This window comes from Camelus dromedarius, chromosome 32 (assembly GCF_036321535.1).
Source record: "Camelus dromedarius isolate mCamDro1 chromosome 32, mCamDro1.pat, whole genome shotgun sequence".
Taxonomy (NCBI): Eukaryota; Metazoa; Chordata; class Mammalia; order Artiodactyla; family Camelidae; genus Camelus; species Camelus dromedarius.
In genome coordinates, this window is record NC_087467.1 from 18,534,490 (window position 1) to 18,554,962 (window position 20,473).

The 20,473-nt window shown below is 42.7% G+C and overlaps 1 protein-coding gene across 14 annotated transcripts in view; it reads right to left on the minus strand.

The window, feature by feature from the left end:
• Positions 1–20,473, minus strand: part of DLGAP1 (DLG associated protein 1) — a 342,691-nt gene that overhangs the window by 188,823 nt on the left and 133,395 nt on the right. Inside the window, exon 1 of one of the 14 annotated variants that reach the window (XM_010976406.3) lies at positions 4,676–5,429. The exons of the other annotated variants lie outside the window; for them this stretch is intronic. Coding sequence (XP_010974708.3) covers positions 4,676–4,726 — 51 coding nt within the window. The 5' untranslated portion in view covers positions 4,727–5,429. Of the gene's footprint in view, positions 1–4,675; positions 5,430–20,473 lie in introns of those variants that run through there. 14 annotated transcript variants of the gene reach the window in all.

The window sequence follows — 20,473 nt, forward strand, 5'->3', positions numbered from 1 at the left end:
TGGCCTTGTCCACTCTCCTCCACTTCAAAACCACAGCACGGCGTCCTCACGTCTCTGTTTCCATGGTCACTTGGCCTTCCTCTGTGCTCAGGTCTCCCCCTGCTTCCCTCTCACAGGGACACTTGTGATTACACGTAGGGCTCACCCAGAAAATCCAGGGTAACCTTCCCATCCCAAGGCCCTTAACTTAATCACACTGCATGGTCACATTTGCCATAAAGAGCAACACAATTTTCTAGGATTCGGACGGGCCCTATTCAGAGTCCTTTTCCCATACATGCCAACCACCGGCGCTGCCCACGCGGACGACTACTTACTCTGTGCCAGGCGGCGCTGTACGAGGTCGGCACGGTTCCTATCTCTGTTTTATAGATGGAGAAATTGAGGCACGGAAAGGTCAACTGACCTCTCAAGGCCACAGAAATACAGAAATGGTGGAAAGAGCTTCCACACCGAGGTCCGTCCGGTTCGAAAGCCTTTGCCCCTCACACAACGCTGTATACAACGCTGTGTGGGTTTAGATCCCAAGGACCCTAAAGACAGTCACTGTCAACCCCAAATGGATCCTTTCCCAAAAGTTGTGTATGTCCCTCTGCCAGCTGCGTTTCTAGATCTTTCTCCGGCAAGGAGCACTGCTAACTGGGCGGCAGCAGCAGCAGCCTGTCCTCCCCCCCACCCCGAGAGGCCAGTGGAAGCTTCCTCAGTAGCCGGACACCAGGCAGTCGGCTGCGCCCAGGCCAGGGCGCTGTGGGAAGGTGGTCAGAGAGCAGGACCGGGAGGAAAGGCACGCTGAAAAGGATAGTGGCAATGGAACAGACGTGTGAGGCCCAGCGACTGTCACCGCAGAGAGGGCCAGAAAGGTAGCACAGCCTGGTAGTCGCTGCGGCTGAGGAAGAAAGCTGGAAGAGAAAGAATACAGCCCAAAGAAGGGTGCTTTCAGGTTAACAAGAGGGGAAAGGTGCCCTTAGGTCAGACCTGGGGGGTCGGAAAGCAAACAGACAGGCCAGGCAGGGAAAAGTCAAGTTTTCTATGATCCACTATTTATTTTGAAGACTAAACACTCCCCTCCCTCTAAGGCGGCAGCGGCCCCGTGGAGGATGGCGACAATCCAACAGACCGAGGGGCCCATTGGTTAACATCAGGGTTACTCACGGCGACTTGAGCCCCAGTTCTCTCACTTATAAAACAGGAATAAGCATGAAGACTGAAGAATGTAAGGGACCTCCTTCGGCACAGCCCTTCGCAGGACTGGCTGACAGAGTCGTTGCATTCAGTTTCCACCGCCTCATCAAAGCAATGGGATAAAGCTCGCTGAGGGGTTGTTCAGGCGTCTGTCCATGCATTCAGATAGAATTTACTCTGCTCATGGCCACAACTGTGACCAAGGGATCGGACAGCTACCTTCATGGAACAAATCAGCTGTGGAATAGGCAACCCCACATAAAATAGAAGAAGCGTGAAAAGGAAACATGGATGCTATGAAAATTACTGGGAGAGACTGGACTCAAACTTGGCCAGTCAGAGGGCTTCCTGGAGGAAGTACCACCTCAGACAAGGCTAGAAACTTGAAAACAGGATAAGTAGGGAAGAGGGGAGCCCGGGGTGGATGGACAGAAGAGACGCAAGAGGAAGCAGCTCACGCAAAGGCCCCGGGCAGGAGAAGTGGTGCCGTGAGAAAGCGAGAAGCCCGTCAGGGCGGCTGACATGCAGAGTGGACTGAAGGGGTGTCGAGAAGTGGGGCTGTGAAGGAGGGAGGTCCCCAGTTAAGTCATACCATGTCGGTCACGGTGAGAAGCTTGGATTTTACTCCCGGGGGTAAGGAGGAGCCCTTGAAGGATTCACAAGCAGAAGGTTTACTGACTGCATTTGCATTTTAGACACGTCCTTTGGACTGTTACACAGAGTGAATCTAAGGGAAACCTGGGGGCAGGAAGACCATTTTGGAGGCATTTATCCTAGCCTTGGCGAGGAACGATGGAGGTTTAATGAGGACAGTGGCAGAGGGAGTGAAGAGAAGAGAACAAAAGTCAAATTTATAGGACACAAGTGATTTTCCCACTCACTCATTCATCCACCCAGCCAACTTCTAGGAGTCTACCTGAGAGATGTGGGGGTGAGGTAGAGGGGAAAATCAAGGTTTTTGCCTGTGTTTCTGGGTTAAAAAATGGGTGGACAGTGGTCCTATTAACAGGAGTAGGAAACGCAGATTAAGGAGGCCTGCGGGAAAGCTGGTGAGCAGTTTTAGTGATGATCGGTTTTGAGTAACGCCGTTAGGCCCATCCTGCGGATATCCTGGGGTCCTCCAGCCTGTAAGCATCAGGGAGGCATCCTTAACAGTAATAACCCAGTCTAGTGACATTCCAGTCCTCTCTCAGGTTTGTTCCTGTTCCTCTTGACTCTGACTGTCTTCAAGAACGGGCCTCATATGTCTTTGGGAACACAGCTGTTGGCTGCCTTCTGCTCAAGCCTCCTCACCATGTGCCAAGAAGTCCTGTGATGGCCCATCTGTGACAGTGCTGCTGCCTCCGCTGCCACTGTCCTCAGCTGACAGCTGCTCTGTGGTCTTTGCTGTGTGTGTGTGTGTGTGTGTGTGTGTGTGTAAAGAAGGCAGTAGTGTTACCTTCTCTAGATTTTCTCCAGTAATTAACTAATATGAGGAGTTAATGTGTGAGTCTGTAAGTCACACACGCCTTCATGTGGCATCACTGAGACTGCCTGGAAGGACTAGGAACTTGGCCTCTCATCTTGAAGAGGGAGTGGGTTGATCACTGTAGGAAACAAGCATCACGGAAAGGATGCTGGTCGAACACCTGGCCTATTTAAATCAGCAGGTTGGTTTCAGGTGGCGACAGTGGGTAAAAAGCCATGCTGGTGTGCACGTTTTCTTACTGTTCAAATGACAGGAGCACAAGACAAACACTTGGTGGTGAGGCAAGTTTGCTTTCTAGTTTGTTTGTTTCTCCCAACTTGAAAGTGGACACAGGGCAACGCAAATTGCTCTGGACCAGTGATGTGGGGGAGAAGGGAAATTGGGAGAAAAAATATCAGAATTTAAGAAGCAAAAAAAAAAATGCATGGGACAGGCAAGGATGGTCTGGAGTGATGAGTGTGAGAGGGATGGGGGGAAGAGGAAATGAAGATGGACACCTTACAGACCCCCAACAACCCACCATATTTGAGCTTCCAGCAATTTAACACACGGAGAATGGCCGTGAAGTTGAACATGTTTTAAAACCTTGAAGTATGAATAGGTAACACAGGTTCTTAAAAATGAGCTGAGCGAGACTAAAACACTGCGCTCCTACTTCTCATAGGTTTACTAGATTAGAGGGTTTTCAAGAGAAATGCCTAAAATTTGTAGGTGGACCATGGGTGATACGTAAGTGGAACGGGGTCGTTAATAGTAGCTAAGTCCTTGTGCTCAAGTTTAGCAGCCCGTTTATGCTTCTAGGAAAAGAAGATACTGCGAACGACTTGGGTGGGGGGCGGGCGGAGTTCTTCCTTTTCTGTGAGAGTCTGATTGCAATGTTTAAAGATGTCCACGAAATAAAAATATCTGGTGTCAGCTCATTTCCCACGCATAAAAACAAAATGGGAAGATTAGGTAGGACGGGGAGAAGCATTTCCTTTCCACTTCTCCAAAATTTCCCACATACTTCGGCTGTTTTGCATAGAGCTTCTGAAATACCTTTTGAGGTCACCTACTTTGAGAGAATAGAGTCTCTGATTTTCAGGTGACATAGCAGTGAGCTCGGAAAACATAAATGGTGTTTTTCATCTTTGCCATTCTTACAGAAGGGAAAGAGCCCCAATCCTTCCCCAGCTTGCGGAGCTTTTGCTAGTCTCAGGGGTTTGTGCTACGATCTGACTGAAATACGAATCCCTGTGTTTAACCCTGAAAAGCTAGACCACAGAGAGCAAAGCCACCCTGGCAGTGGTTTCATCGCTTCTTGTTTTTAAGAGATAGTAGCCAAGGTGGCCGTGAAAGCCGCGTAGAGGTCTGATGGGTTTTAATTCCCTGAACTTCAGCGGACAAACAAGTACATCTCCCACAGGAACTGAGATCATTGCAGCCACGGTAAATCAAGAAAGTAATGACGAAAATGCACGTTAGTGGCATGCTGCTATTTTAAACGCAATCTTACAAAATAAAACCCACCTAAACCGAAGCTGTGGAATAATTTTAGCAATTGAAAATTACTACCTTCTCTAGAATAACATGTACTTAGAAATGCAATGACTCAGAAACCAACATGATGTATGTATTCTGCTTTCCTTAGAGAACATTCAACATCAGTTTACAATACTTCATGCTAAATGCATTCAGTAATCAGTGCTTAAATAATTTTACCTGTCTTTGCTGTATCTGCATATTCTGCTGCTTAGCCAAACTCCCTTTGCACATAGATGATAACAATATTGTTACACGGATGCCGGTTTTACTTAAAAGCTGGACTTCTCCCCCCATCCCTCCGGTACCATAAGCAACCGAATCCAAGGAAAAGGGTGCACTGGGGGTACTCCTTATAAAATTGCTCATCCCAAACTCACAGACATCATGAAACATGCAATAAACTCCAGCATGTTAAAAGAAAAATTATGGATTAGCAGAGAAAGCAAACACAGAGAGACTGTTTATCTTCTTTTTCATAGCCCAGAATTACCAGGAGCTTACCTTATTAGCTGAAATGCCAAACAGAATGTCTTTATGGAAAATTAAGTTCATTATTCATCTCAGCTTTGATTTGGTACAATGCAGCTGAGAGCATTTAGCTTCTCCCTATGATTTGCCGATGCAAAGTGGGTGAGTGAGGCAGTAAACACAGAACTTGGGAGGCGGGGAGTGGCTGGCCCGGGCTCACAGCTCGAGACTCGCAACTTGACATTCTCATTCATATGAAGACGCTTAATGCAATCACATCTTACCACTGAAGAGTAGCACTTAAATGACCACTTAGTGGAGATCTTGTGGCCCGTGCAGTTTTGCAGGGCGGTTGCAGCTCTAACGTCCTGCCTGTTCGCGGCCCCAGCAAGATTACATTGCTGTCTTTCCTTATCTCGGTGGGTCCTTGGGCTAGTTTGCAGCATATTCGTGGATAATATATATTTTCCCACAAGGAGAAATCCACATGGGGGAGTGATCCCTGCAATTTTCTAAAAAATAAGAACCTGATGATCTCACCAGCAATGGAAAGACAGGTGCATTTACAATTTTGAATATAAGTGTGCAGACTCACAGAAATTGGATACAACATTCAGGTGGCTCATAAAGGGGAGACATCAGGGATCCGGGAGAAAAACAGCTAGAGAGATCTGCCCTCTGGATATCAGATTCTCTTTTAGAAAAAAAGTCATATTCTTTAATAATTCGTTAACTTTCTGCAAATGAATTAAACATGCTTTAGAAACTTCTGGACAAACACTTTTTTTCTTTCTTAAAAAGTGACCTCCATAGACAACATCCCAGAAGAACCTTATTTAAGGTGTCTCACTTCCAGACGGGAGAAGAGCGGCTGCAGCTTCCTCTCCCACGCGTGTTACTTCACAGAAGTTGAGCAGGCTGCATGTATTAAAATCCAGCTTTACCAAGTGAAACATGCAACACAAGTCCTCGATAATGAACAGACAAGGACAGCATTCCTGGGCAAAGCAGTTTTAGCTTAAACACTTTTTAAGCCTTTCTTGACTTTGTCATCACACAAAAATCAAACCCCACATTCTCCTCTCCTGAATTAATGACAGCGTGGCTGCCTCTGATGAGAAAAAAAACAATAATTATTGATTTGCCTCAAAAGGTTAAACACAGAGTTACTGTATGACTCAGCAATTCTGCTCTTAGACATCTGCCCAGGAGAAAGCAAAACATGTCCATACAAAAGCTTGCACACAAATGTTCATGCACCATTTTTCACAATAGCCCCAAAGTGGAAACAACCCTAATGTCCATCAGCTGATGAATGGATATAAAAATGTGATATAGCCATACAATGGGATATTATCTGGCATTAAAAATCAGGTATTGACACAAGCTATAACATGGATGAATTTTGAAAACAGTACGCTGATTGAAAGAAGCCAGTTACAAAAGATCACATCTTGTATGACTTCATTTGCATGAAATGTCCAGGTTAGACAGAATCTAGGGAGACAGAGAGTGGTGCAGTGAAAGGTAGAGAGAGAGAGAGGTGGGGAAAGTGGAAAGACAGTCCCATATGTGGAAAATCCTTGAGGAGTCATGAGCTGTAGACCGACCTACAGCACCATTTGTGCTGGTGTTTAATCAGGGCTAATTTTCAGTAAGAAAAAAACCCCAAATCAGAGGGAGTGAGAGCAAGAGGAAGAGGAAGAGGAGGAAGAAGAGAAGAAAGAGGAAGAGGAGGAAGAGAGGGAGAATAGGGGTGAGACTGGGTTGGATTAGATAACGCGGAAGGGCAGAGGACTCAGCGGGAGGGTAGGCTCACACACCTTAGTTCTGATGACATAATATCAAATGATCGAGGTGACAGTCAAAGGAGAAAGCCTTTCAAGAAGCCAAAAGAACTGAACTAGGAGAGTTCTGAAGTGCTCAAATTAAAGGAACTTTTTTCAAACAGGAGAAATGGGTTCACAATTGAGGAAGAATACAAGTAAGTGATGAGGGTCTACAAGAATGGCACCAAGAGGGCTAAAGCCCAGGATAAAACGAAGTCTGTGAACAAAATAAATAAGTAAATAACAGAAATTAAAAAGGCCAAGGAAAGTTAAAAAAAAAAAAGCCCTTTGTAAAAGGTATGAATTGGAACAAACAGAAGAAGAAGGACAACCCCCAGGCCTGGTCCAGATGGTGTGATGTGAACAGATGATGATGCAGGAGGAGGAAGGGGAGGAGGAGCAGCGGGGACGAGGGAGGAGGAGGGAGGAGGAGGAGGACAGAACATCAGACTCTCCGACTTCACCATTTTCTCCGTCAAAGAAAATGATCTTTAAATCAGAAAGGGTAGAAGAAGCATGGCGAAGAGAAATCTCAATTCCAGGAAGACCTCTTAAGTGCAAATGACTCATACATCTGTGTTTTCATTCCAGATCTCCCATATGAGCTCCAGGTACTTGACAACTTCACTTAGATTCTTCACTTAGCACTTCACATGCAGCATCTTCAAAATCAAACTCATTTTCCTCCCCTCTTCCCACCCCCCCACCCCACTGTAGCTCTTCTCCAATTTCCTGCTTCAGTGAGTGGAAACACCATCTTTCATGCATGTCAGAAACATAGGTACCATTCTGGACACTTGTTTCTTCCTGTACATCACCGATTTGGAATCTCTGCAAACGATCCACCTGCCTCGACATCACTGTCACCATCTGAGTCCCAGCTGCCTTTTTCTGTTACCTGGGCTGCTCTACTTGTCTTCTAACTGGTTCTCCTTTCATTTAATTTATCTTTTTACTTCCTGTAAAGGGATGTTTCCGAAGGCAAAGGGATGCAGGTGTTCAAATTTTAAACACAACCTGTTGGGCCGTGAATGATACAGTCCTGCGTATCTTCCAAGTCTCACTTTGCACCACCTTGGTGACCTATCCAGACTCGATTTCTGACCCTTTTCTTTCTTCCTGCCTTTGTATAATTTATTTTAAGGCTTCCTTCAGTCCTAATCCCAACCGTTGCTTCCTGAAAGGCTGGTTGCATCAATCTGCTGTTACAGTATCATAATCCTCTTTGTTTGTATTGAGCAAAGTGGTCAGTTGGGATAGGCTTGTCCTTATGAGTAAAACCTTCGGAAGGTGCATGGACCACTGCACTCTTGGCATCTTTGAAGACACGTGCTTGGGTTGTCTCTTAGAAGCATTGCATGGAGTGAAGGCAGGGAATAAACATTTTTGGTTCTGGGACCCAGCATTCTGCTCTTAGGTGCAAAATGTTTGGGGTAGTGCTAAGAAGTACCAGTTGCCCATCCCCTAGAATCCAAAAGGGCCTTAATCCTACGGGAGGCTGAAGGCATCCACAGATCCTCCCAGCAGAGAGAGGGACAGCCGAGACCGCAGGCAGAGAAGAGCTTCCAGCGTACTTCAACAGTAGCCTTTGCCACAGTAGGAAATTTGTGTGATTGATTTGAATAATGTTTATCTCCCCACTGACAATAAGACCAGTAAGAGTAGGAATCATGTCTGTTTCTGGTCATCATTGAGTCCTTTGCATCTGCAGAGGGCCTGGCAACAGCAGGCATTTAATAAATATTTTTTGAATGAATAAATGAAAGAGCTCTTAAATTGGCAGACTGTGGTGGGAGGGTAATGATGGCATAATTGCTGCTAGAGAAATAATTTAAAGCATGTGTTCTGTGTCGGATGTCAGGGCCAGTCTCCTTGTTTATGAAATCTGATCATTTTATGTTGTTCCCTCGTCAACCTGGCTGTGACATCACTGCTGCCCGAAGAGCCACTCTTAGTCAAACATGTACATTTTGCTTAGAAAATTAGCACGTGGGATGTTGACTTAAAATATCATAAGATTTATTAGATTCACAATTTAATTTTCCCGATGAAGACATTTTCCTTTTTAAAAGGAGGGCTCACCTAAAAACATTAAACTTAAGGTTTTGTGCTCAGGCAAATTACATCTTCAGGTACTCAAAGAGCTTTTGGTAGGACCCCAGGATGAAGGTGGGTGATTAAAAATTGTCAAAGTAAATGTGAGGGTGAAAGATGGAGATGGACAAGTCTTGAATCATCCAAAAGAGAACAGCTTGGTGGGCTGAGTTTACAAAGCAGCAGCATCCTGGAACAGGCTGTTAAAAGGAAGATCTCTGAGCACCGGAAAAAGCAGCTTGGGTTTATGAAGAAGCAGTATGCTAAGATGACTGTGTTTTATTTTTATTTTTGAAGATTTTAACTTGGTCGATAGGTAAACACATACCGCGAGCTTCCTTCTGCAAAGTCATCTTTATAGAAAGAAAACAGGAGGAAAATATTTCTAAACGTTACCAGGACTGATTTTCACAGGAACTGAATTTTCCCACTTCTCCTCCTGGAACCCATTCCAAACAACAAAAACAATAATGCAACAAAATGAAGAGAAATATCCACAAGGAACATTTTCAGCAGAATCAGCAGAAAATCCACAAGCTCCCAAGTCAGACCTAGGCTGGAAGCCAAGGAGAGAAGAGATGATAACGTGGTAGGTAAATGAGAGGTACGAACAGGACCCAGATGAAGCAGAGCTAAAAGCGCTGTCAAATGTACACTCCCCCGAAGTGAGGACCTCCATCCAAGAGGAGAGCGCTGTGGAAAAGGCTGGGACTAATGTAGGCGGTGGAGGGTGAGTGGGCAAATCTCACTGAGGGCCAGAAAAATTCTTTCTAAAAATGACTGTATCGGGGGCTGGTGGTCAAGATGGCAGAGTAGAAGGAGCTGGAGCTCACCTCCTCTCACAAACACACCAAAATCACAACTAACTGCAGAACAACCATCGGTAGAACTGGAACCTGCCAGAAAAGATCTTCCCTAACTGAAGACAAAGAAGGAGTCACAAGGAGATGGGTAGGAGGGGCTGACTCACAATGTAATCAAACCCCAATCAGAAAATGGACAGAAGACCTAAATAGACATTTATCCAAAGAAGTCAAACAGATGGCCAACAGAACATGAAAAGATGCTCAACATCACTAATTATTAGAGAAACGCAAATCAAAACTTCGATAAGGTAGCACCTCACACTGGTCAGAATGGCCATCGTTAAAAAGCCTACAAATAACAAATGCTGGAGAGGCTGTGGAGGAAAAGGGACCTACCTACACTGTTGGTGGGAATGTAGCCACCATGTAGTGGAGGTTCCTTCAAAACCTTAAAATAAAGTTACCATATGATCCAGCAATTCCATTCCTGCTTATACATCTGGAGAAAAACTCTAATTTGAAAAGATGCATGCACCCCCATGTTGACAGCGGCATTATTTACAATAGCCAAGACACAGAAACAATGTAAAGTCCACTGACAGATGACTGGATATAGAAGTTGTGGTATATATATACACATATATTTATATTCACAATGGAATACTACTCAGCCATAAAAAAGAATAAAATACTGCCCTTTGCAGCAACATGGATGGACCTAGAGGTTATCATACTAAGTGAAGTAAGTCAGACAGAGGAAGACAAATACAATATATCACTTATATGTGGAATCTTAAAAAATGATAAAATGAACTTATTTACAAACCAGAAATAGACTCAGAGACATAGAAAACAAGCTATGGCTACCAAAGGGGAAAGGGGGAAGGTTAAATCAAGAGTTTGGGATTAACAGATACACACTACCATATACAAAACAGATAAACAGCAAGGACCACAGTATAGCACAGGGAACTATATTTGATATCTTGTAATAATTTATAATGGAAAAGAATCTGAAACAATTTGTACTGAATCACTCTGCTGTACACCTGAAGCTAACACAACATTGTAAATCAACTATACTTCAATAAAAAATTTTTTAAAAAGCTACCAAAAAAGGGCTGTATCATTTCTGTCCCCATGTGACAGGCATCCTATGAGGTCATCCATGAAGTAATTGAGGAAGAAAAGAACTCGGTTTGGTCTGAGAGTCAGAAGATGTGTGAGTACTTAGGTGCATCATACTATAAGGAAACAGTTTATAACTGTAGCAGTGGCGAAGGAAACCCTTGATTCATGAATGCATAGAAAATGACAGCCCACCATTCCTGCCACAGGAACCCTCTTCTTATTCTCTAGGGAAATGTGACTTACTCAGATAGGAGTAACATTAAAGGAATATGCATGCAGGCACTACAGGGGATATGAAAAACAGCAGCCACAAATTTATTGTAAATAATGAAAATGCCCTGGAAAAATATGTTGCCACAAAGACGATTAAAGCATCACCCAAATTCAAAATGGTAACTAATGAAGCAATTACAGCTATAAAGGCAGACCCTAGAGCAGAATTATAAGAACTCGAGGAAGAAGTAAGAAAAAAAGAAGGGTTGCTGGTGGGCAGCCGAAGGATATGAAATAGCCACTGAGAGAATTGAGGGAAAAGAGGGTAAATGAAGAAACAAAAAGACAAAAATGAAAATAGTAAAGAAATGGTGCTGAGATAAAAAAGACAAAGAAGGATTAGAGAAACAAGGCAATATGGCCAACACACGCAGAGCTGTCATTCCAAAGAGGAAAGTCAAAGCAATGGAACAGAATCCTTATCTTAAAATATAACTCAAGAAAATTTTTCTGAAATAAAAAAGTCTTAAGTCTGTTTAATGAAAAGGCACCCATTGTATCAGTGACAAGTTATCCAGAATGGTCAAAATAAAGAAATGTCTCAGAAGTTTTGAAAAGAATCCTTTTAGGCAGTAAGACAACAAGATAAAAAGAGGTCAACTTCAGACTTACACGCAGAGACATTAAACCTTAGTGCATAGCAGACCAGCACCTGGGATATCAAGCCAAGAAAGTGGGAGCCAAAGATTTTTCTGTCTGGTTAAGCTCCCCTTCAAATGTAAAGACTCAAGTAAAAAGAGCTTTGGATATGCCAGAATTGGGGTAATATTCAAATTGGGGTGGGGGGAATACTAGGGGGATAGGCTGGAGACAGACATGACTTCAACAGAAAAATGTCATCAAAGAACCACTGGCCAACACCCCCATGTTCACTGCAGCATTATTTACAACAGCCAATATGGAAGCAACCTAACTGTCCATCAATGGCTGAGTGGATAAAGTTAAGATGTGGCATACGTATGTGTGTGTGTGTGTGTGTGTGTGCGCGCGCACGTGTTATACACACCACACACACATAGTGGAATATTACTCAGCCATAAAAATAATGAAATATTGCCAGTTGTGACAACATGGGTGGGCCTTGTTGGTATTATGCTAAGTGAAATAAGTCAGACAGAAAGACAAATACTATAAGATCTCACATGTGGAATCTAAAAAAAGTCACCTCATAGATACAGAGAACAGATGGATGGTTGCTAGAAGCAGGGGATGGGGGTTGGGTGAAATGGGTGAAGGGGGTCAAAAGGTATAAACTTCCATTTATAAAATAAATAACTCCTGGGGTGTAATGTACAGCATGGTGACATTAGCACTGTATTGTATACTTGAAAGCTGCCAAGAGTGTAGATCTTAAAAAGTTCTAATCACAAGAAAAAAAGATTTTTAACTGTGTATAGTGACAGATGTTAACTAGACTTGTGGTGGTGATCATTTTGCAATATATACAAATATCGAGTCATCATGCTATATGCCTGAAAGTAACATAATGTTCCATGCCAATTATACCTCAATAATAATAAACAAAGAGCTAGTAGCCAAAACCCATCTCAGTGCATTTTAGGAGAGGTTTGTCATCTTTATGAATTTAAAAGGAATACCTTTATGATCCAATATTAGATGAACTTTCTGTAGCTATATAGATGTAGATACACTTTAAGAATTTTTCTGTTGCTAATTTGTTACACTTTTTTTTTAATCTTTAATGGCTGTTGAATATTACAAAATGTCTTTAATGTGCATATTGAGATAGTCATATGTGTCTAGTCTCTTAATGCTGTGAATTATGTGAATATTTTTTCTAATGCTAAGGCTTCCTATCATTACCAAAGAAATTCCATCGGGTCATGTTATTTTACATTATTGATAATTACTTAATTTTACTGGAATATTTATTAAGAATTTTTTCATCGGGTTCATGAGAGAAGTTGCATTGAACTTTTCCTTTCTCAACTGACGAATTGGGCATCTTTCCTTCTGTTCAGATCTCTGGAGGAATTTTTTATATGACAGGGATTACCTTTTTCTTGTAGTTTTCATGAAACTATTTGGATCTGGTCTTTTTTTTTTCTGAGTAAATTTTAAATGAATGCATCAATTTCTTAAATTGTTATGGAGGTATTCAGGGTTCTTGTTTTCACTGAGTTTTGAAGAATTTATTTTTCTAAGAAATTATCCACTGAAGTTTTCAATATATTGGTATAAAATCTATTTATTTTCTATTCTTATGATAGATTTAATAGCTGTTGTACATTTATTCATGTTCCTTTCTTCATTCCTAATAATGTTTCTATGACGCTTTCTTTTTCTCTCTTTGGTAAGTTTGTTCGGAGGTTTCTTGACGTTACAGTATTTTCAAAGAACAGCAACAACACAAGAATCTTTACAGTGACTGCCTCTGGGTGACTCAGATTATCTTCTTTATTTTCTTATGTATTTAACAAAATTTCCCCATAAATGTATATTAAGTTTATGAACCTCCCCAATAGTGCCTGGAATAAAATGCTACACCTTTGCACAAAATAAAAAATGTGGACTGAATAGGAGATTTCATAACTGGTTGAACAGCTTTCCCTAGATGGTATATAAATAATTTCATGAAAAACCATGGAATGGTCTCTAGTGATATGCATAAGCCTTTCTTTTTGGCCCTATTTCTAAACATTTTATCACCAACTTTGATGGTGATGTATTAGACACATTATGAGATTTATACTATAATACATCTTGGGAAAATATTTAAAATACTGGATTTCAGATTTAGTGTTCCTCCAATTTTGACAGCAGAGCATTCTTTTTGGTAGTCCAAATGGCACTTTTAGGTGGGTGAATTAGAAACAAGCTGTCTGTTTCTTAAGATTCTACTGCCATTTGCTGGAAAATTTTGTTAATAAATAACCAACTAAGAGAACTGCTAATATAAATGGTGTTCCCTAGAATTAGAATGTGCCCAACCTGCCCAATAGGAAGGAGTGGCCCTGGGCTAGAAAGACATCATTGTATTTATAAGATAACATTTGATAAAGATTAGTATAATATTCCACATTATGTTAAGCCATCTAAGTGCACCGTACAAAGTAAGGGAAAGATGACCATATGATTTCACGTGAATGTGTGGCTCACAGTTTTTGTCTGGGTGGGGGACAGGTTGGCATGGCTGCCATACAAGCCGGTCCACTGATGGAAATAGGGTGTTCATATCCAAAGGTTTTCAATGGACACTGTGAAGTTCGAATTCAACCAAAATACTGTTTACACAATCATACCCTAAATTAAGAGAGATGCTGCTTGTCTTGGAACCAAATACAGTTTGTCCACTGTCAGCTAAGAGGGCTTGACGTCCTGCTCTTGGAGAACTGCTGAAGGAGCCAGGTCTGGTGAAGATGGAACAGTGAAGACTCTGGGACAAACAATAGTCTTCATCCAACATTTGCAGGGCTGCCTTGTGGAGGAAAAATGTGACTTACTTCACATAGCTCTACAACCCAGTTAAAGAGAGGTGGGCCTGGATTCATGGTTGAGAAGTATCTTCTAAAAAGGGTGTCAAGAATGGAAGCTGTTTCTGGGGTGAAAATTCAGGGACTCTCTCTAGAGGTTGTTTGGTAACATGTGCATAAAACCTTAACATGTGGCAATCCCATTGGCCCAGTGAGCCCAGGAATTTCTACTGAGAAAGTAATCAGATGCTTCTTGAGGCATGCGTAACAGTGAACGATCCGGATATGTTACTGAGTAAATAAAGGAAAAGAAAAGAAATGTGGAATAAAAAACAAACAAAGCAGAACGGGGGCAAAAAGAACTAGGGAAAGAGAATGAACTCAGTGGAACAGAAACTACTATTATAAGTACAGAGGTGGAAAGGAGCATGAGCTATTATTAGAAAGTCACCAGTCAAAATAGGCTTGAATGCAGGCCACTGAGGCAGCGGCCCAGTTTTTTTGTTAATTAGATGAGAGAATTGTGATTGCTAAAATAAAACTCAGATTGAGGATCTCTAGTGAAGTGAGGTCAACAAAAATAGCTAATAGATGGGAAATGCGTTGTCTGCAAGTGAAGAAACCTATTACTGATGGGTGTTAGATGGGTTGTAATGTAGAGAAAAGAAACAGATGCGTGTACGGATTATTATACACCGTAAGGCTACGTCAGTAGAGGGCTTCAGGACGCAGTCTGCCAAGGGGACGCTGGCTTGGGGAGCGTGCACCCCACGCTAGGCAGCGGGCCCGACGCTTGTGGTTGTCTCCATCTGACACTAACCAAAAGGGCAAACAAGCATCTGCAGAATAGTTATTCAAAATTAGAATATTTAAATTATTTGAAGATACTAAGATTTGCTTATACTTCTTCTTTTTTTGAATGGAAGAAGAGTGCAGAATATTTGGGAATACTAACCAGAAAACTTTTCCACATTTTATTGAAAAAGACATTTATGACCATTATTCCTAATGGTGAAAAATGGAAAAAATTTCGAATGCCAGATAATCGAGAAATGAGTATTCTCACCATGGTGTATTAGCACACTTGAATAGCCACACATATTTTCATTAAAATGATAGACATTAAAAATAATAAGCATTGATTAAAATGATAATCATATATATGCGTACAGAATGATTGCTCCATTATTTTATGAAACTACCAGCAAATTCAATAGTTCCTTCCTAACTGCCAGATTCATGGATAGACTTTGCTTTTTCATTCCATGTCTAACCTGACCCCTCTTTGGTAGTTGACCTCACTGAACGTTTCCTATTTCTTGAAGTCCTCTTCTTCCGTTGTTTCCATGCTGTTTTGATTTCCTTTCCGTCCTTCTGTCTTTCTGGCTCTTTAGCAATGTTTTCTTTTGCTTCCTGTCTGTGCTTTAACATCTTACAGCCCAGGAAGCCAGTCTGTGCTGCGTCATCTTCTAACTTACACACACCCCAATGTGATCTCACTCACGCTCAGACTTTCTTCTACCTTCTATGTGATAACTCCCAGCTGACCTGTCTCCAGCCCTAACATCTTCCTGAACTCCAGAATCAAAAAGTCAGTTGCCTTCCCTTCCCTCACCTGAGGATTTTTGACCAACCTGGCACCTTAAAGATATGGTAGAAAGATACCTTTTCTTCTCTCCATCTTTACTGTTTCTAGCCTCATCAAAAACCACAATCATCTCTTTTCTGAAATATTGTAAAACCTTCCAAGATAGTATTCAAACAAATGAATGCTCGCCGACGGGACATCTTCAACTGAATAGTCTATAGGCACATCAGAATACGTCTAGAACTAAACCATCTTCTCCATCCAAACTTATTTTTTCTCCCACATTACCTGTCTCATGTCATAGTACTGACATGCCCCCGATTTTTCAAACTATAAATTGGCCATCATTTCTACTCCTCTCTTTCCTGATAACTTAGTCATTTCATCTCCAAGCCTAGGCAATCTAACATATTTTAATCATGTTTTTTCCTTTTTAAAAATTCCTACCATCGGCATCCTTCCCTCCTTACACTGTAGTGAGAGATTCTTGAGGTCAGGAGCTGTGTTTTTCAACGTTGTATTCCCAGTCTTTAATAGAGTGTCTGACATGTGGTTAATGCACACAAGTGTTTGAATTTAAAATGATATTATGTACAACAAAAGGCAAAAATATATACAATAGATTAATTGCAAATGTGTAAAATGTATGTACTTAGATTTATAGATATTGGGAGGATATCTTCAAGTGATATAAAGAATGGGCATTTTAGTGTAAAGTTAAATGAATAAAAAACGAGCATCAAGTATATAATTAATAGGCAATAGTTTTAAATAGTTTAAAATGGCTTAAAATATAGGCTAACATAGTTTAAATGGTTGAGTAGTTTAAAATAATCTAACAAACACAGAAATTAGTCCAATTGCACATGAATGAAGTAGCCAGGGACCACTGCATGTATCTTTTTTAGCTGATGTGTGCTGGATGGATGATTTCACACACTCTTCATCCAAAGTTAAAAAAAAATGATTAGGTTTAAAAAATATATCACATATTGGGCGGTAGATTCTGTGGTAGGTAGAGTAATGGCTCCCCAAAGATGACCACGTGTTAATCCACAGAACCTGTGAATATGTTAGCTTACACGGCAAAAAGAGACTTTGCAGATGTGATGAAGTTAATGATTTTGAGATGCGGAGATTATCCTGGACTATCCAGATAAGCTCAGGGGAATCACAGGGGTCTTTGTAAGTGAAAGAGGGAGGCAGGAAAGTCAGAGAAGAAGACGTGACCATAGAAACTGAGTGATGTGACTGCTGGCTTTGAAGATGAAAGAAGGAGCCAGAGTCAGGGGATGCAGGCAGCCTCTAGAAGCTGGGAAACTGGCAAGGAAATAGGTTCTCCCTTAAATCCCCCAGAAGGAGCACAGCCCTGCTGAGGTTATGATTTTAGCTCAGTGAGAACCGTTTCAGACTTCTGAGCCCCACAACTGTAAGGTAATAAATGTGTGTTTTAAGCCACTAGATTTGGGGCAACTTGTTACAGCAGCAACAGGAAACTAGTACAGATGCTGTAGGGTTTCATTTCATCAAAGCCTAGTGAAATTGTGTTCTCTAACAGTAACTTGTGCAGCGTCTCTTAAATCTGCTCCCTTGTTTCAGTTCTCGTTGCTACCACCATGTTTTGAGTCTTAATAATAATAAGAGCGTTTACGGAGGCATTATGTGATGTCCCTGTCCAAGCAGTGTTCCACAGCTTTTACATGACAGCCGCCCAGTCAGTCCTCTCAGGACCCCTACGTGGTAGGGATTGTTACTATCTCCATAGTAAAAAGGAGGAGACCAAAGCAGAGGGAGGTTAAATAACTCACCAAGTTGCCTGATCAGTAGAACACAGGGTTTGAACACAGCTGTCTGGCTCCAAAGCTGCACTTGCTCTTTCTAGACCTAACTTCATGGCCATGGAACAGCATGGCTATCAATGAAGGGTCCTCCTCACCAATTTACTGTGGATGTACTGCGTGGCCGGCTCCTGGAGGGTCAGGGACAAAATGCAGAGTGGGAGCAGAGTAGGGCTCCCGGAGAGGACAGCACTGGGGTGGACGGGAACAGCAAGGAACCACCGGGCACCATGCCCCCAGCCGGATGCCCCCCGTGCACGGCAAGGACTGACAATGGTGGGTGAGAATCTGGGCAAAATCCCAGGTTAGTCCTTGTGCTTCTAGTGAAAAGTTGATTTTGCTTCTTGAACACTAGGTATTTTATAGAATTCCGTCTTCAAAATAACTCTGCAAGGTATTTTTGTAAAGGAAGGACTAGAAGGTAAGGGAGGTGACATGGTTCATTTAATGCCATGTGGTGAGGACGTAGAGGAGCAGGCATTCACACCAGCAGCCCTGCCTGTCACCTGGGTTCACAGGAAAGTACCAGTTGGTTCTGACATCCTCAAGAGCTAGGCCATCACAACAGGGCGTCTCCTTCTCAGGGCAAAGCCTAAATCTAGTGGAACTCAGTATATTCAAGTAAACAAGAGACAGCTGCAACCACGTGGTCCGACAGAGCTTTCTGCGATGACGGGCATGCTTTACGTGCTGTCCAGCGTGAACACCAGCCACCCGCGACCACTGAGCGCTAGAAGTGTGGCTGCTATGACTGAGGGGCTGAATTTTTAATGTCATTTCACTTTAATTAATGTAAATTTAAATAGCCACACGTGGCTGGTGGCTGCCATATTGGACAGCACGGAACTAGACTATTGTACTTAAAAGGAGCCCTAGGGGCCACCTGCCCTCATTTCCCCAAATAGGGAAATTTCCTTTGCTCCGTCCCTGACGTGTTCATCCAGCCTCTCGTGACACATTTTTAATAACAAGAAGCTCTTCGCCTTAACTTGGGATCTGATGCCTTTGTTAGGAAAAATCTTCCTGATCGAACAGGTACATCCCCAGGCATAGGATCTGGGGATACAGTTGGGTTTTGTGTAATAGACCCATTTGTTATTCCCTGGGGTTATTCCCCGATTTGCTCTCCCTCTGCTCTTCTCGTGCCTGTGAAATTTTAGGTCTCCCGGGGGACCCCAGCTGCTTCTCAGTTCTCTGGGTGCCCAGTGTGGTGCTGCCATCGCAGAACCCAGGCGACCCCATCCTGCCCGCCCGCTGCTGAGCGGAGCACAGGGTGCTGCGTGAACGCGGGGATGGTCTCCCTCCAGCAGTTCTTGCCGGCGGCCCAGATTTCTTCTCCAGGGCCTGGGCAGCCCTGCTGCCTCTGGGGGCAGAGCCTGGTGGTGGGGCTCAGCCTGGTTGTCGTCTGATACCTCCCGTGCCCTTCTGGGGAGTCTGCTCCCACTCTCATCCTCACACCATTGCTTGTCCCTAGAGATGCGGCCCAGAGAGTTAAACTGCTCGGGCTGGGCTTCCAGGCTACACCATCTCCGCCATCTTTGGGAAACTCAAGTATTTTAGAAAAAATATTCCTTCTCATCCTGTCAACTAGAGACTCAGTCCTGCCCTCCATTTACTTATTCTCATCATTGGGGTGGTTGCCTAGCCCGTCTGCTCTCTTCCTTTCCCTAGGCTGGTCTTTCCCTTTCCCAACGAGGAGTCGCTCTCCCAGAGTCCAGTCTGGGTCAGACAGGTGCTAAATGAGTCTTGGTTGAATGAAAGACTTGTTGAGAATGGCTGTCCTTGTACACCTTTAACAGGAGTTTTCATTACACACTCACGATCTAAATTAATGGAAAGGGACTACATATTATGACAGTTGGACGGATTCTTCTCTGGTTGAATCTAAGAAATACCGCGCTACATTCTGTTCATCCATTAATCTAATAGAAGGTTCAAAAACACCAACGAGGCTAACTTGACGTAGCTTAATTTTACTGAATTCTTTCATTCCTTAGTTACTGTCAAGTCTCTGTTAAGTGCATGATTAACATTTCATTCTTCTGCACGGGGGTCTTTTATGAAATGTTGAACCAAGAGAAAGTGGAGGCTGGGGAACATGTTAAGATTGTGTCCGTTACTTTAAAGGAACTTCATCTGGACTTAAAGAGAGAGGGGAGGGCATTCAGTAAGGGCTTGCCGGGACCCTGAGTTATGTGCGATGAGATACATGGACATGAGGAAAAATCCACAATGAGCCGAGAAGCAAGATACTAAAGACTGTGTGACTCCCAGGTTCATAACCGAGCATCTTACCTCTCATCCTAATGGATTTCAAAAGCCTGTCCATTCTGTACTATTATCTATTACAGGGATTTGCTTTAAACCCTGCTAGTACTCCCTAACAGCACGATTTTTTTTGATACATGCAGTCCCGTCCAACCTGACGGACGTGAGTGCTCTGCGCTGGGCATTGTATTGCTCACTCAGTTCAGTTATATAGGTGATTAAGAAGCCTTCTAGAGGTAGACCTTCAGGGAAACGGATCTTTTCCTTCAGACCTGTAGTAATTGAACAAATAGTAAAATTCGTGACCTTCCCAAATATTTAGTTTAACAATTTGGGATATGTGGAACTCATGCACTGAGCAGAATTCTAGCTCACAATATGCCTGAGAAATAAGGATCTGGTCTCCCCAAAGGACAAAAATACCAAGTCACGCTGACTTATAGAGAAATTGGGTCTGGGGATTCCTAGTTTACTTCCTCATCATTTCAGTAAAATTATTTCTTATAGAAGAAAACATCCCCAAATTAATCCAAGCAAAGGAAAGCAAATGGACAGACAGTCCCTATTTGG